At 34.0% G+C, this 13,128-nt stretch overlaps 6 protein-coding genes across 7 annotated transcripts; 2 read left to right on the top strand and 4 right to left on the bottom strand.

Moving 5' to 3' along the window:
* Positions 1–173: 173 nt before the first annotated feature.
* On the bottom strand, positions 174–2,275 carry LOC106657167. Its single transcript, XM_014378529.2, has 3 exons — positions 1,601–2,275; positions 1,361–1,518; positions 174–1,028 (listed from the first exon to the last, which is right to left on the bottom strand). The coding sequence occupies exons 1-3, from the start codon at positions 1,918–1,920 to the stop codon at positions 814–816; spliced, it is 693 nt and encodes a 230-aa protein (XP_014234015.1). The 5' UTR covers positions 1,921–2,275; the 3' UTR covers positions 174–813.
* Positions 2,276–2,397: 122 nt separating this feature from the next.
* Positions 2,398–5,289, top strand: LOC106656938 (negative elongation factor D). Its single transcript, XM_014378140.2, has 8 exons — positions 2,398–3,089; positions 3,171–3,390; positions 3,466–3,723; positions 3,802–3,932; positions 4,019–4,459; positions 4,532–4,883; positions 4,987–5,116; positions 5,197–5,289. Exons 1-8 carry the CDS (start codon positions 2,923–2,925, stop codon positions 5,223–5,225), a joined length of 1,728 nt encoding a protein of 575 aa, XP_014233626.1. The 5' UTR covers positions 2,398–2,922; the 3' UTR covers positions 5,226–5,289.
* LOC106656939 (protein stunted-like) lies at positions 5,273–6,590 on the bottom strand. Of its 2 annotated transcripts, none has more exons than XM_014378141.2 (3): positions 6,466–6,590; positions 6,122–6,252; positions 5,273–5,404 (listed from the first exon to the last, which is right to left on the bottom strand). In XM_014378141.2, exons 1-3 carry the CDS (start codon positions 6,492–6,494, stop codon positions 5,385–5,387), a joined length of 180 nt encoding a protein of 59 aa, XP_014233627.1. In that variant the 5' UTR covers positions 6,495–6,590; the 3' UTR covers positions 5,273–5,384. The 2 variants fall into 2 exon arrangements, with proteins under 2 accessions (XP_014233627.1, XP_023315253.1); XM_023459485.1 differs by lacking the exon at positions 5,273–5,404 and adding an exon at positions 5,941–5,975.
* Positions 6,591–6,835: 245 nt separating this feature from the next.
* Positions 6,836–8,284, top strand: LOC106656867 (activating signal cointegrator 1). The gene has a single exon (XM_014378022.2). The coding sequence runs from the start codon at positions 7,039–7,041 to the stop codon at positions 8,245–8,247; it is 1,209 nt and encodes a 402-aa protein (XP_014233508.1). The 5' UTR covers positions 6,836–7,038; the 3' UTR covers positions 8,248–8,284.
* A 94-nt stretch (positions 8,285–8,378) lies between these two features.
* LOC106657146 (protein SREK1IP1-like) lies at positions 8,379–9,367 on the bottom strand. Its single transcript, XM_014378497.2, has 2 exons — positions 9,198–9,367; positions 8,379–9,051 (listed from the first exon to the last, which is right to left on the bottom strand). Exon 2 carries the CDS (start codon positions 9,043–9,045, stop codon positions 8,533–8,535), a length of 513 nt encoding a protein of 170 aa, XP_014233983.1. The 5' UTR covers positions 9,046–9,051; positions 9,198–9,367; the 3' UTR covers positions 8,379–8,532.
* A 304-nt stretch (positions 9,368–9,671) lies between these two features.
* Positions 9,672–12,137, bottom strand: LOC106657145 (RNA-binding protein 28). The gene is made up of 5 exons (XM_014378496.2): positions 11,188–12,137; positions 10,941–11,112; positions 10,492–10,859; positions 9,999–10,373; positions 9,672–9,921 (listed from the first exon to the last, which is right to left on the bottom strand). Exons 1-5 carry the CDS (start codon positions 11,926–11,928, stop codon positions 9,796–9,798), a joined length of 1,782 nt encoding a protein of 593 aa, XP_014233982.1. The 5' UTR covers positions 11,929–12,137; the 3' UTR covers positions 9,672–9,795.
* Between the last annotated feature and the right edge of the window lie 991 nt (positions 12,138–13,128).

The raw sequence follows: 13,128 nt of genomic DNA, 5'->3' as shown, positions 1-13,128 counted from the left end.
CTAACCGCTGATCGACCACGGATCACTGCGCAAGCTCATTATGTTAATTGAATGAAAATAGATTATTAACTAGCAATGATGGAAAAATTTATTCGCGGTTTCAGCATACCATTACAAAGTAATGGATTGATGGTTTTGTAGCAAGAAACCGATTGACGTGTTTGCTTCAGAAATAATTGTAGCTATAAAATATTTAATAACAGCAGGTACGATAATCGTGACAACATTGTTATAAATATAAAGAATTATAACGACGTTATGATTATTTATAACATTTACAACATTTATTCCAACTTATCTCAATAACGGTAAACATTTCAATAATGAACACAGAACGGACTAATCATTGAAAATCAAATATCGCTCGTTACATTTATAACAAAATAGAATCATCTCAGTTTTTTTCAACTTATGCTACATAATAAATAGACTCTAAAACTTACAATTAATCTAATTAATATGCTCTCTTTCTAAATTCTAATATTCTTTTTATTTTTATAGCAAAAAATGCACTTTGTGAACTTTTGGAAGTTTATATCTTTCTGTACATCATTTTATTTTGGAATTGATATCTAATCAATTTACTACTTAGGCATCACTAAACTGATTGTATACGTTCAATTCCGAGTGCAATTCACCTTTCGACTCGACAATAATAGATCATTTGTTTTGATCGAGCAACACACACGCTCGCATACGAAAACACTAACGTTATCTATATCTGAAAATACTGTTAAATTCGCTAAGTTTCGTGCAATTTTCGTACCATCGAACGATCAACGTCGGGACGGTCTTTGCACGCGATTTTCCCGATCATACCATGCTACCGTAAATGAAGACACTGTGCGGATGCACGCCGAACTTCACGAACTTGAACTTAACGATCTCGTCTTTGGTCACTGTGCAGCACTTTTTTTTGGGACTCTCGTCCTGATGCTTATTGCAGTCTCTCTCGATGTTCACGTAGAGGCCGGTGACATTTCTCATCTTGAGGCCGATCGAGGTGGGAGACACATTCTTGACGACACCTGTAAAAAAAAAGCGTCAGTAATTGCGAGATTGATAATAGCGATGCGATATATTTTTTTATCTCTAATTTATGATTCTAAAATATGATCGATTTATCGTGTGGTATGCGAAAAAAAAAATTGCGAGCGAGATAAGAAAAAAGTTTCTTTTTTTCGACGTATGCCAAAAGCTTATGAGGCTTCGTCGTAGACCAAGTTCTATAATTATAATTAAACCCCCCCTGCGTCATAAATATATTTGTTTTGAAAGGCACACACGTGGCCGTATTCGGGCTTAAGAAAAACGTTACGACACAATTACCCACACATACACGAACAAACTGACGAATTACCTTCATATTCCATATCACGATCCGGCTTGAAGGCGTAGTACTTGACCCAGCAGTCCATCGACAGGCCCAGGCTCGAGTTGGCCGGCGAGTTCTCGGGTCGAACGGCTCGAAAGATCTTCGGCTGGAAGGCGGCGAACTGCAGCAAGATACTCCTGGTGCTGCGGACAAAACACAAACGAGAAACAAAATCAATGACAAAACTTCGATCGTTGTTTTGTTTAATGTCTCTCGTACACGTACCTCATGTCGAACGTATTGTGCTTCCTGGCTGCGAGATCGCGCAGCAGCTCGACGCATTCGTACTGCGTCACGTCGTCCTCCATGTCGACGGTGCCGACCAGCCGCAGCGGCGTCTCGATGATGCTGTGCTTGTCGCGGGCTACGTCGGCGCCGCCGAAGTGGACGTCCAGCCACTCGCGCTCCGCATGGGTCAGGTGGTCCTCCTGCATGAATCGCTCGGGTCGCAGGCGCACCATGCGCTGCTGCAGCTGCTGTTGGTATAGCTCGGGGTGCTGAGCCGCCAACTCCTCCTCGCGCTGAATTGCCGGGTCGAGGCGCATCTTGCGGATTTACTCGTCGTTGTTGTTGTTATCTCGTATCCTTTTGAATACTGCCGCCGCGCGCGACTTCTTATGATGGAGGTTCACTACACTGCACACATATACACACACAAACACATGCACTTATATGTGACTGACACCTGTGCAGTTTACCGACTGCAGTCTGGCCACTACTGCACACTTTGGGGGAGCGCGGAAAGTTTGAATTTCTTCGGAGACGAGATGCAGTGATGATCTGATGCAACAAAATTCGTGGATACGATGAGATTAGCTGCGACGTTGAGCAGAGCTCCGTGTCAGCCGAACGAAAAAACAGTTCTCGATACGTGTAACTTTCACCGAATGCTGCGAAGTTCTGGCAGATGTGTGTGACAAATTCTCAAATTTGAACTTGTGCGCCATCTACGCAATTCATGGCCAAAATATCGCGCATTACATTTTGACGCGATTAATCAAAATTACAGCTATGAGTAACAATTCAAGCTTTTATTTTTCTTGAGAAACAAAGGTGATCGATGTGAAACTTCTTTATTTTTGTAACGCGAAAAGTTTCGATCGATTTAAACAAAATAACTCATTTAAAATGAAAATTTTGAGTCGCAAAGACTTGTCATATACCACATTTGTGCCGACCCACGCCATCGCAGCTCTGAGAACGAACCGATAGCAGACCAGAGCACGTACTCCACAATATTTACTGTTTCAGTTGCCGTCCGAGTGCGGTGGCGGGGTAACCTCTCTTTTTTATATATATTTTTCTACTTGTTGTGCCGCGCGTTCGGTGATCATCGTGCTGCTATTGTTGATTTTGTTTACATTGCAGTTTTTCGCAATTTAATTGTTGAAAACTCGTTATCGAGACTTACAGTGACTGCGTCGCCACTAACACGTTTATTTTATTGAACAATTGAAACAATTTTAAAAGTGAATTAATCCAATTAATCTTGTGTTAGTGCAGACTTGGCGTTTTTATTTTTTTTACGGTTTTTTACGGTTGAAAACATGGAGCAGAATTTTCCCGAGGAACATTCCCATTGGGACGATATGAAAGACGACATTGTCGACGATGAAGCGACTGAAAATCCGCAAGCAGTTTTGGACGAGTGTCTAGAACGATTCAAGACGCCTGATTATATCATGGAACCTGGTATTTTCACACAACTTAAGAGGTAATTACTATTTTTTCTTTTCCTTCCCACATTTATGTTTATTGATTATGATTCATTCGTTTGGTGAATTTTTTATTCAAGATATTTTACTACTGGAGGAAATCCAGAAACTGTGATAGAGCTGCTATCTCTCAATTATACAGCATGCGCTCAGATGACAAATCTCTTAGCCGAATGGCTGATTGACGTTGGAGTTGAAGTGGGTGAAGTACAAGCTATGGTGGAGAATAATTTGAGAGACATGATTATCAAAACTTTTGAACCAAAAAAAGCTGACACAATTTTCACAGAGGAGGGAGAGGTATGTTTGAATAAATTGATGCATGTCTAATTCTCTAAGGGTGTCAATTAATCTTACTTTTGCTTATTTCTCTAGACCCCTGATTGGTTGACTGAAATGATTGTACATCCTACCTGGCGATCGCTTATCTATAAACTGGCTGAAGAATATCCAGATTGCTTGATGTTAAATTTTACAATTAAGCTTATTTCTGATGCTGGTTATCAAGGAGAAATTACCAGTATATCTACAGCAGCCCAACAGATTGAGGTGTTTTCAAGAGTATTAAAAACTGCTATTGCTGGATTTCTCAAAGATACTGCAAATTGGCAACGCAGTTCTCAAGAGTGCGCTGTAAGTATAAACGATTTAAAAACTGAAATGTTCGCTTGAATTGAATAATGAAAATATTTAATTCTTTTTCAATTTTAGAAAATGGTGTGTCATGGTCAACACACATATGTCTACAGTCAAGTATTATTACACATCCTGGCTCAGGAGTCAAAAAATGGTTATATTATGAAGAGATTATCTCAAGAAATTACAAAGTGTGCCCAAAAAGCGTGAGTATTTGATAATATTATTTATTGATTTTTTAATATTTTATATTTAAGATAATATAATATAGTATATTTATGTAATATTGTAGTCATCATGATGTTACACCAATTACTATGGCATTAAATGGAGCTGCAAGTAGTCCTGCTGCTTGTCAAGCTCTATCATCAATGTTATCTAAAAATTCACTTAATCCAGCTGACATAACTATTTTATTTAAAAAATACAATGAAGATAAACCACCACCAGTAGAACTTATCAGAAACCCTCAGCTTTTGGAGCTTTTAATTGATGCATTATTCAAACCAGGAGTTAAAATTAACCCTGATTACAAACCTAAATACATACATTTATTGGCTTATGCAGCTAGTGTTTATGAAATATCTGGCAAGAAGAATGCACCTAAGAAAATTAATAAAGATGACCTCAAAGCCACATCTCAGGCAATAGAAAAGGTACATAATATATGTAATACAATTAAAGGATCTATGGAGCTTATTGCAGAAGTGAATACATTGTATGATTGCATCAGGTAAATATTCAACATTCAAATCCTGAGATGTTGAACTTTCATGAAAATAAATTTTTTTTATTTTTTCAACAGATTTCCAGTAGTAAGTTTGGGAGTTATCAAATGGGTTGAAAACGTTGTGATGGAAAAGTCGTACTTCAAACTATGTACTGAACACTGTCCCATTCATTTAGCTTTGTTAGATGAAGTAGCTAAATGCCATCATTTGTTGCACCCTCAAGTACTTGGAATTTTTACAAAACTATTTGAAAGTAAACAAGATGAGTTGGAAATATTAGTGCAATTAGAACTGAAGAAGATGTTGATCGATAGAATGGTTAATCTACTGTGTGAAGGATGTGCAGTACCTGTTGTTTCATACATGACACAATGCTGGAAAAAAGATGACACTGATATGTCACTTATCAGATATTTTGTCAAGGAGGTAAATATTCAAAATTTTTTCAATGTGTTCATATTTTAGTTGTAATTGTTGATTATTTCATTATATTCAAATAATATTGATTAATTCACTACCAATTAAATAGGTATTAGATTCAATATCACCTCCATACTCATCAGAATTTATAAAGTTGTTCTTACCAATGGTAGAAAATGATGATATAACTGGATCAATGAAAGGCGAGGGTAACAATGACTTGGTTTCAGAATTTGTTGGTATGTTATTAGTATTTAAATTAGTAAATAACAAGCGACCATTTTTCACCAATTTACTCAACATTATCAATTTTTTTCAGTACATTGTTCAGGGCAGATTGGCAGATAATATGAAACAAAGATCAATAGTTTTATTTCATCAAAAAAAAACATATAGTTTGAATAAATTCTTATTTATTGTAAATAATAAAGTAACATGGAATCATAACATCAATTATTTGGTACATTTGAAATATTTTCTGCACTATTTAGTTGAGAATTGATCCATTTAGGCTACAGTGTCTTTTTCTGTAACAGTAAAAAAAATAAATCATTATTAATTGTGCATGTATGGAAGACTGAAAAAATATATTAGTAAAAAAGTTGTACAAAATGAAATAAAAATAGGTATTTTTATCATAAGACAAGTAAGAACTGACTTGACATCATTCCTTTTTTAAACAAATCAATGATTACAACATTCATTTATAAATCATATATTAATAAAAAATTTTTTACTGACAATAATGTGTTGTGTACACTTGAGGCTTATGCAACAAACATTTTAGAAAATATCATAAAATAGTCATTAGCATTGTCAAAAATATCAATTTTTGATTATATTTTGCAAAAATTGATGGTCTAAACCATCAAAATAACCATGCACTAAATATCTCTAAACTCAGGGCAAAATAATTGAGTTATTGATAGATTCAATCGGATCGTATTAATAAACACTGTAATAAGGAAAACATTGAATCATGCATAAGTAAAAAAAACTATAAGCGCAATGGGTAACACTCAAGTAATCAATATCCACAACATAAAGTTGTGGCGTCACTTACTAAAACCCATTACCAAGTAAATTACGACTTTTCACCTGTAATAGAAAATAACTTTCAAAATAGTGACAATGACAAGATTTTTCACAATAATCTCATTGGTTAGAATCTGGAGCTATGCTCGAAGTAAGCGATCTAGTCAAAGGTCTGACTATTGTTGTTGAATAAAGTGAATAATACATACTCGCTGGTTTGCCATCCTTCCACTGTGTGAATCTCACGTTGGCTTCATCGCGCTTGGTAGCTTCGACCCTGAGGTCGGCTTTCAGAGCCTGCCTGACAAGCCTGGCAGCAATTTGGGAGTAATTGATGTAGCTAAACAAAACGTGAAAAATGGATCGAAATTAGTGGAAATCTCTAAATGGATGATAATCAAGCATATTTGCTGAAAATGATTGATTCCACAGTTACATAACTGTGGAGCAGTAGTTTATTATTGCATGCGTTTTTATCGAAATGAAGAGATTTCTGAATAAAATTCATTTGGATGAAGCTTAATAATGAAATAAATGTTCATAATAAACTCACTTCAAACCGGCAGCTCTCCACGCAGACATTTTGCAGATTGATTTTTGGATAAATTTAGGAGCAAAAACTTTTGCAAAGCCACTTATTTTAGGTTAGTTTAAACTGACGTTGCTCGCGCACACCGAAGAGCAGATGACGCGTTTTGCAGCGCACGAAGTTGGCTCAGCGGCAAAATCGATAAGCGACATGTCGAGGGGTAATTTTAAATTGATTTTTTTTATCTTTTGCTTTCTAGTTAAGTAATAAATTAATTAAGGGTGTTTTTTTTACAATCTTTTTAATGTTAAAATATCGTTGAAATTATTTTTGCTATAATTTTTTTAATGAAATTGTTAAATAATTATTACAATGAATGAGATAGCAGACAAGATCGGTTTATTTATCGTTCAATTGTATAACCTTACACAGTGGTGAATGTTGATCAACACACCTCCGTCTAGCTCGTCGATAAAATTCGATTCATTACATTGTGTCCGCTATTTATATTGCATACTCTGGTTGTGTTAAAAGTTTCTTTTGCAACACTGCGAAATCTGTGATTGTTATCGAAATTGAATTCATCGTAGTCTAAAAATGCCTCCCAAAGGAAAGCGAAACAAAAATCAAGGAAAGAAACAAAGCAACAAATCCGACGAGATAATTCGCAAATTGTGCGATTGTGAGGCAACCGAGCATCCTCTGGTCAACAATTGCATCAATTGTGGTCGAATTGTTTGCAGCAGCGAAGGCCCAGGAGAATGTTTCTTCTGTGGAGAAGTGGTCACTTACAGTGACTATTCTTTACCACCTGGTGTATCTAAAGAATTTGACTATCTCGATGAAAAGTACAAAGTTCCCAAGGATGCGAAACAGACTCAAAAGTCATTGGAGCTGAGAGACAGATTATTGGAGTTCGATCAAAATTGTGCTAGTCGCACCAGTGTTATAGACGATGAAAGCGATTGGTTTCAATCCACCAATACGTGGATGACCAAAGAGGAGCGTGAAAAATGGAAGAAAATGGAATCTAATATGCAGGAAATGAAGCACCTGTCACGACTGCATCAAAAATTATCTGTTGATATGATGGGTCGAGTTATAGAAGAAAGACAAGACCCAATGGAGCTTTACAATAAAATGAATTCAATTAGGGATACTAGAAATCAAGATAAAAATGATAGTAGTATTAGCAAAACACTTGCTGAATCTAATTCTAATGCCAAAAAATTTGAAGGTCCAATATACGTAAATCATATTCAAAAATCAGGTATAGTTCCAAAAGCTGTAGATGATCATTTTATTAATAACCGTGTCCAAGACAAAGGTTTGTTAGAAATATCTGACCAAGGTGTATGTCTCAGCATGCATCAACCATATGCATCTTTACTTGTTAGGGGAATAAAAAAAACTGAAGGTCGAACATGGTATACTGCTCATAGAGGTAGACTATGGATAGCTTCTGCTTCAAAAAATCCAAATGAACAAGAAATTGCAAATGTAGAAGGAATGTATAAACTCAAGGGTGAAAATGAAATGTATTTTCCTAAATCATATCCAACTGGTTGTCTTCTTGGTTGCGTTACTGTAACTGATGTTTTGTCACAAGAAGAGTACAACAAACTTCATCCAGATGATAAACTTGATAGTCCTTACATATTCATTTGTGATAACTTTTTTGAACTGCCTGTAAAATATCCATTACAGGGACAACACAAAATTTACAAGCTTGAACCTGTATTACATCGTGCTGCACTAACATGTCTAGAGAGAACATGTCTTGAAATGTCAAAAAGAAATTCTTAAGAAATATTATTTGCATTTTATATCAATGTAAATTTCAAGATTTATATTTTTTAAGTTATTTTACAAGAAAATATTTGTTACATATTTGTTAAACATTTAAAATTACAATAAAATAATCAGTAAAAAATATATGAGATAAAATAGTAGATTTATTAGAGCTAAATGTATAAATTGATTATCTTTTAAAAAATTAATTGGTCCAAATGAGTTATCTCTTCATGTCCATTTGTGTCAAATTAATCAGAACTTTTTCTCAATATTTACTTAATGATGAAGCGGCGCAAATTAATGTTTTCTTTTCTTATGATGACGTCTTTTGTGATGATCACTATCAGAGTCACTTTCACTATCACTACTGTGATGTTTTTTATGATGTTTCCTTTTCTTCTTTATTGATTTTTTGCTTTTCTTTTTGTGTTTCTTTTTGTGGTCAGAATCTGAACTTGAATCTGAATCTGATTCGGAATCAGATGAACTATCTGTGTCTGAATCATTGCGCCGTTCACTTTTTTTATGCTTCTTTCTTTTCTTTTTCTTCTTATCCTTTTTACTCTTTTCTTTTTCTTTGGATTTTTCCAAGCTCTCTTTTAATTCCTGCTCTCTCAACTCAATGAGGGGAGTGATATAATCATCGTCACTCTCTGAACTGGTACTGCTTACATCTAAAACAACATCCTTGTTTGGGTCGACTTTGACGAAGTTCCTACACTGAAAAGTAAGGTGTCCAGGATATCCACATTTTTTACAAGCTGGACGAGCATCTTTATTTACTGGATGCAGTCTTGGAAAATTGTCCATTTTGTCCTGTAAAAATTAAATTTTCAAGTGATATAATTCAGATTTACATAATAAAAATGTTTGATTAATGATTTTTTCATAAACAAATTTTATTTTGAAAAGTTATATCATAATCGTTAATAAGATATTCAGGTTATAACGTATTTTCTTACCTTTAATTCAATATTATCGGTGAAAATTAAAATTTGACGAGTGTCAAATGAATGTAAACAATTTTTCGGTTAGAATGTAGCATGTAATCGTCTCGGCCCTTTAATGAGCGGTTCTACAATTGTAAACACTATGCAGCAGCATGGAGTAGACTGCCGGCATAATAACGTATTTATTAAGCTTCGGAATGAGTGATAATGTACCACCCCGTATTAAAAGCCCCTTTGTAGATACCTTTTAATAATATTTTCAAATCGAACAAATGAAAAATACTCAGGCTAATTTTATTTATTTTTTATAGCTTTTAACATAAAAAAAATTGATGTTTAATCCAACTGAATTTTTTTGATAAATGATAGACTTTTTAGAAACTTGGCCAATGTATTTTTTTGATTGATGTAACATAAAATAAGAAAGATACAACATAATTTATTGTGAGGACAGAGTGAATTAGGTGTAAGTCTTAATACACAAAATTTTTATTGTAACAAACTTTTATTAAAAACTATCCTTCAGGAAATTGCTTAGAAAGTTAATACAAACAAATAATATGTACAGTATTTACAAAAGTAAAACTGAACAACATGAAACTAGTCAAAATCACTTTGACTCGTACCATTTTGAGCGTTTCTCCTGCGACTGTGCTGTTGCTAATTGATTTTTATATTTGTTTACTATTTTATTAAAGTTCATCTCGTCTTTGTCCTTTTTGGCACCCTGCTTTGGCTGAAACACAAAAAATATCAACATTAAAATGATGCAATTATATTATGTTTAACAAAAAGTATGTTTGAAATAAATACCTTTGGATCTCGTCTTTTTGCAGCTTGATCGCGTATCTTTTCAGTTAATTGCTTTTTTGATTTTATTTGCTTTTTCTTTTCTTTTATGTTTTCGTTATGTATCTTTGCTTGTTTTCGTAAGAAAAATTTGCCCATATGTGCTTTTGACCCAGGTTTGCTTTCAGTACCAGCAAACTGTTTTGACATGGTTCCATCATGATTCATTTTTGATTTTTTATCAAACCTCTGTCTTTTTTTGTCTGGTTCAGCATCTGAAGTTTTGTCGCTATTTGCTCTTTTATTCGCATTTGGGTTATTCAATTTACTTTTTTCCAATCGATTGGCTCTGGCATTAATCATTGCACGATTTTCGATTGAAAAAGATACAATTGGTCGCTGAAAATTACACATTGATAAAGGATTATTTTTTCGTAAAAATAAGCATTAATTAATGATAAGTCATATTACATATAAGGCTTTTATCATTAAAGATTTTTAATTCTGTAATACTAACCCTTTGACGTGTAAAAATACTGGGATTATTGTTAATGGCTCTCAGCGCTCTGAGAGCATCTTCATGGCGTGTGAATGTGATGAATCCATGCTCTTTCGATTTAGCATTACCCTTATCATCAAGATTTCTCAGGTCTCTCATTACTTTAGCCTCCGTAATACAAGCTTGTGGACCACCATATTTAAGAAATATCTGTCGCAAAGCTTTATCATCACATGATGGAGGTAAATTATGACAAACAAGACGATTTCGTGAAACAAACATTGCAAGGTTACGAAGCATTTGAGACTTCCATTTTTCCAGTGCTAATCGTTTTTCCATGTCTTGTGCTGAAACTTCTTTTGCAGCAGGTAATGAGGCAAGAATAACTGCAAAAAAGTAATGTAAGATAAATAAATATTTTCAAATTCATGAATTATAAGAAACTTCAAAAAAGATTTCTTATGTACCTCCTTCTTTGACCAAGTAGAGATTTCTTGAATCTTTTGTCTTTTTTTGTTTCTTTTCCTGACTTTTTTCTTTCACTTCCTCTTTACTCAGTGCTTTATGAGGATCAAGGATTTGTCCCCTGAGAGTCAACTCAGTACCAGCGGATAAACATTTTTCAGCATCCTCAGGATTCTAAGAATAATGTCATTTATAGTAAATAGTATTATATTTATCGTATAAAGTAATCTATTGACTTCAAATACATACCACAAACTTAACAAATGCTGTTCCTTTAGGATGTTCAGTTAACTCATCGATGCACCTTACAGCATACACAACAGGTCCAAATTGACTCATACAATTTTTAAGATCTTCATTTGTTGCTTGGAAAGGAACATTTCTTAAGAAAACTGTTCTACCTTCATTTACATCATTTGACAGTTGTCGTGGTTGTTGAGGTTCTTCATCTTTAACTTTAACGTCTGTTTCACTGTCTTCTTCTTCATTATCATCATCGTCATCAGAATCTTCAGATTTAATGTCATTTGGTTTTACATCTTCATCACTGTCTTCGTCACTGTCTTCATTGTCTTGTTTATGAGATTTAAAATCATTCACTTTTACATCAGTTACACTGTCATCATCTTTTTGTTCCTGGGACTCAACATCAATAATACTAATATCTGGTTTACAATCTTCGTTTGTCTCATCCTCTTTTTTTACTTCTGGCTGCTGGAATTTATTTTTGGGTACTGCCCAATCCACAATAATTTTTCTGTTTACAAATAACGAATCGTTTTCATGGCGTATGGCTTTTGCAGCCACATTTACAGCGTCGAACTGAATAAAACAGCAGCCGGTGGGTTTGCCATTTTTGGATAAACGATTGAGCTCATAAATTCTTCCACCATATTGACTAAATCTTTCTTTTATTTGCTCATCGGTGACACTGAAAGGCAAATTTCTGACGACAATTCTTGCCTTCTTAACCTTACTTTTATAGCCCATGTTTCGTACGTTGTTTGAGTACGACAGGTAGTAATAAAAAACAACTGCTTCTACTTTAGATGTTGCCTTCGGTAAACAATTTTAATGCACTGTCACAACAGGTAAAACGTGAGACTAATTTTTTAGCGATATAATCAACAAAAAAGGGCCGAGCACATGGTCTTCCACTTCTCTTTCTACTTTTTCCGGTGGTGGTCGCTAGACGCTAATAATCAGATCATCATGGCTATGTTTTTGACTACTGCTGCGGCTTGAAGCGTTGGTCGCCGGCAACTTGAGCGCGACCGCCAAATTTAAATATATCAATTTTTAAAAATGATAGTGTTAATAACGATATATTAAGGAAAAATTTTTCTTCTTAAAATTTCAAATTATACCAAAGAAATTATAAAATGAATTATGAGGCGAAATTATTATATCTATTGTATGATAGTCGTCCGAGTATTCATGCATAAAGATAGAAATGATATAATGGTATTAGTTACCAAATATTAATATAAAAATGAAATGAAATAAAACAAAGGAATACATATTTAAAAATAAGGTGATTAAAGAAAAAAATTTAGCACTAATTTACTAATCTATCCTAATTTACTTTGATAAATCAAAAAAAAAACTACCCAAAAACGAATACAAAGAGAAATATTTTTATTACAACATTATATAAAATCCATTGTTGATACGCCTCGATTCACAATTAAAATATATAGTATATGTTTATCGTGAGCTCGCAAAGCGATACAAATCGTACTTTTACATTTATAAAGTTATACATTTATTAAAGATCGCGGTTTTCTAACTTTTACTTCGTTTTTTTCAATTTTTGTTTCTCACTTCAATTGCATAATTCCAGTATTTCGATATACATAGTTATATAATTCTCACCGGCTTAGGACTCTGACTTTAGTTTTAACTTTAAAATTCCGATAAGTTTATCAAACATCTATTACTTAAGTTTAGTTTTGATTCAAATTTTCTACAGCCAGACGGATCGGTGGATTTTTAATTTTCAGCTGGTTTTAACTTTTCATCTTACTTCAAGAATTTTCTCGACATAATCTTCTAGCTACTTTGTAAAAGAAATCCTATTTCATTGCGCATTCTGGCGAATAAAGCATAAATTCATCAACACCGAAGCTTCATGAATATCGATTTTATTTAATGGGAAAATAGTTGGCCACGAAAACCAAAAACATTTAA

Source organism: Trichogramma pretiosum, unplaced genomic scaffold (genome assembly GCF_000599845.2).
Source record: "Trichogramma pretiosum strain Unisexual culture from Peru unplaced genomic scaffold, Tpre_2.0 scaffold7, whole genome shotgun sequence".
NCBI classification, from domain to species: Eukaryota; Metazoa; Arthropoda; class Insecta; order Hymenoptera; family Trichogrammatidae; genus Trichogramma; species Trichogramma pretiosum.
This window is presented reverse-complemented; position numbering and strand designations above follow the sequence as displayed.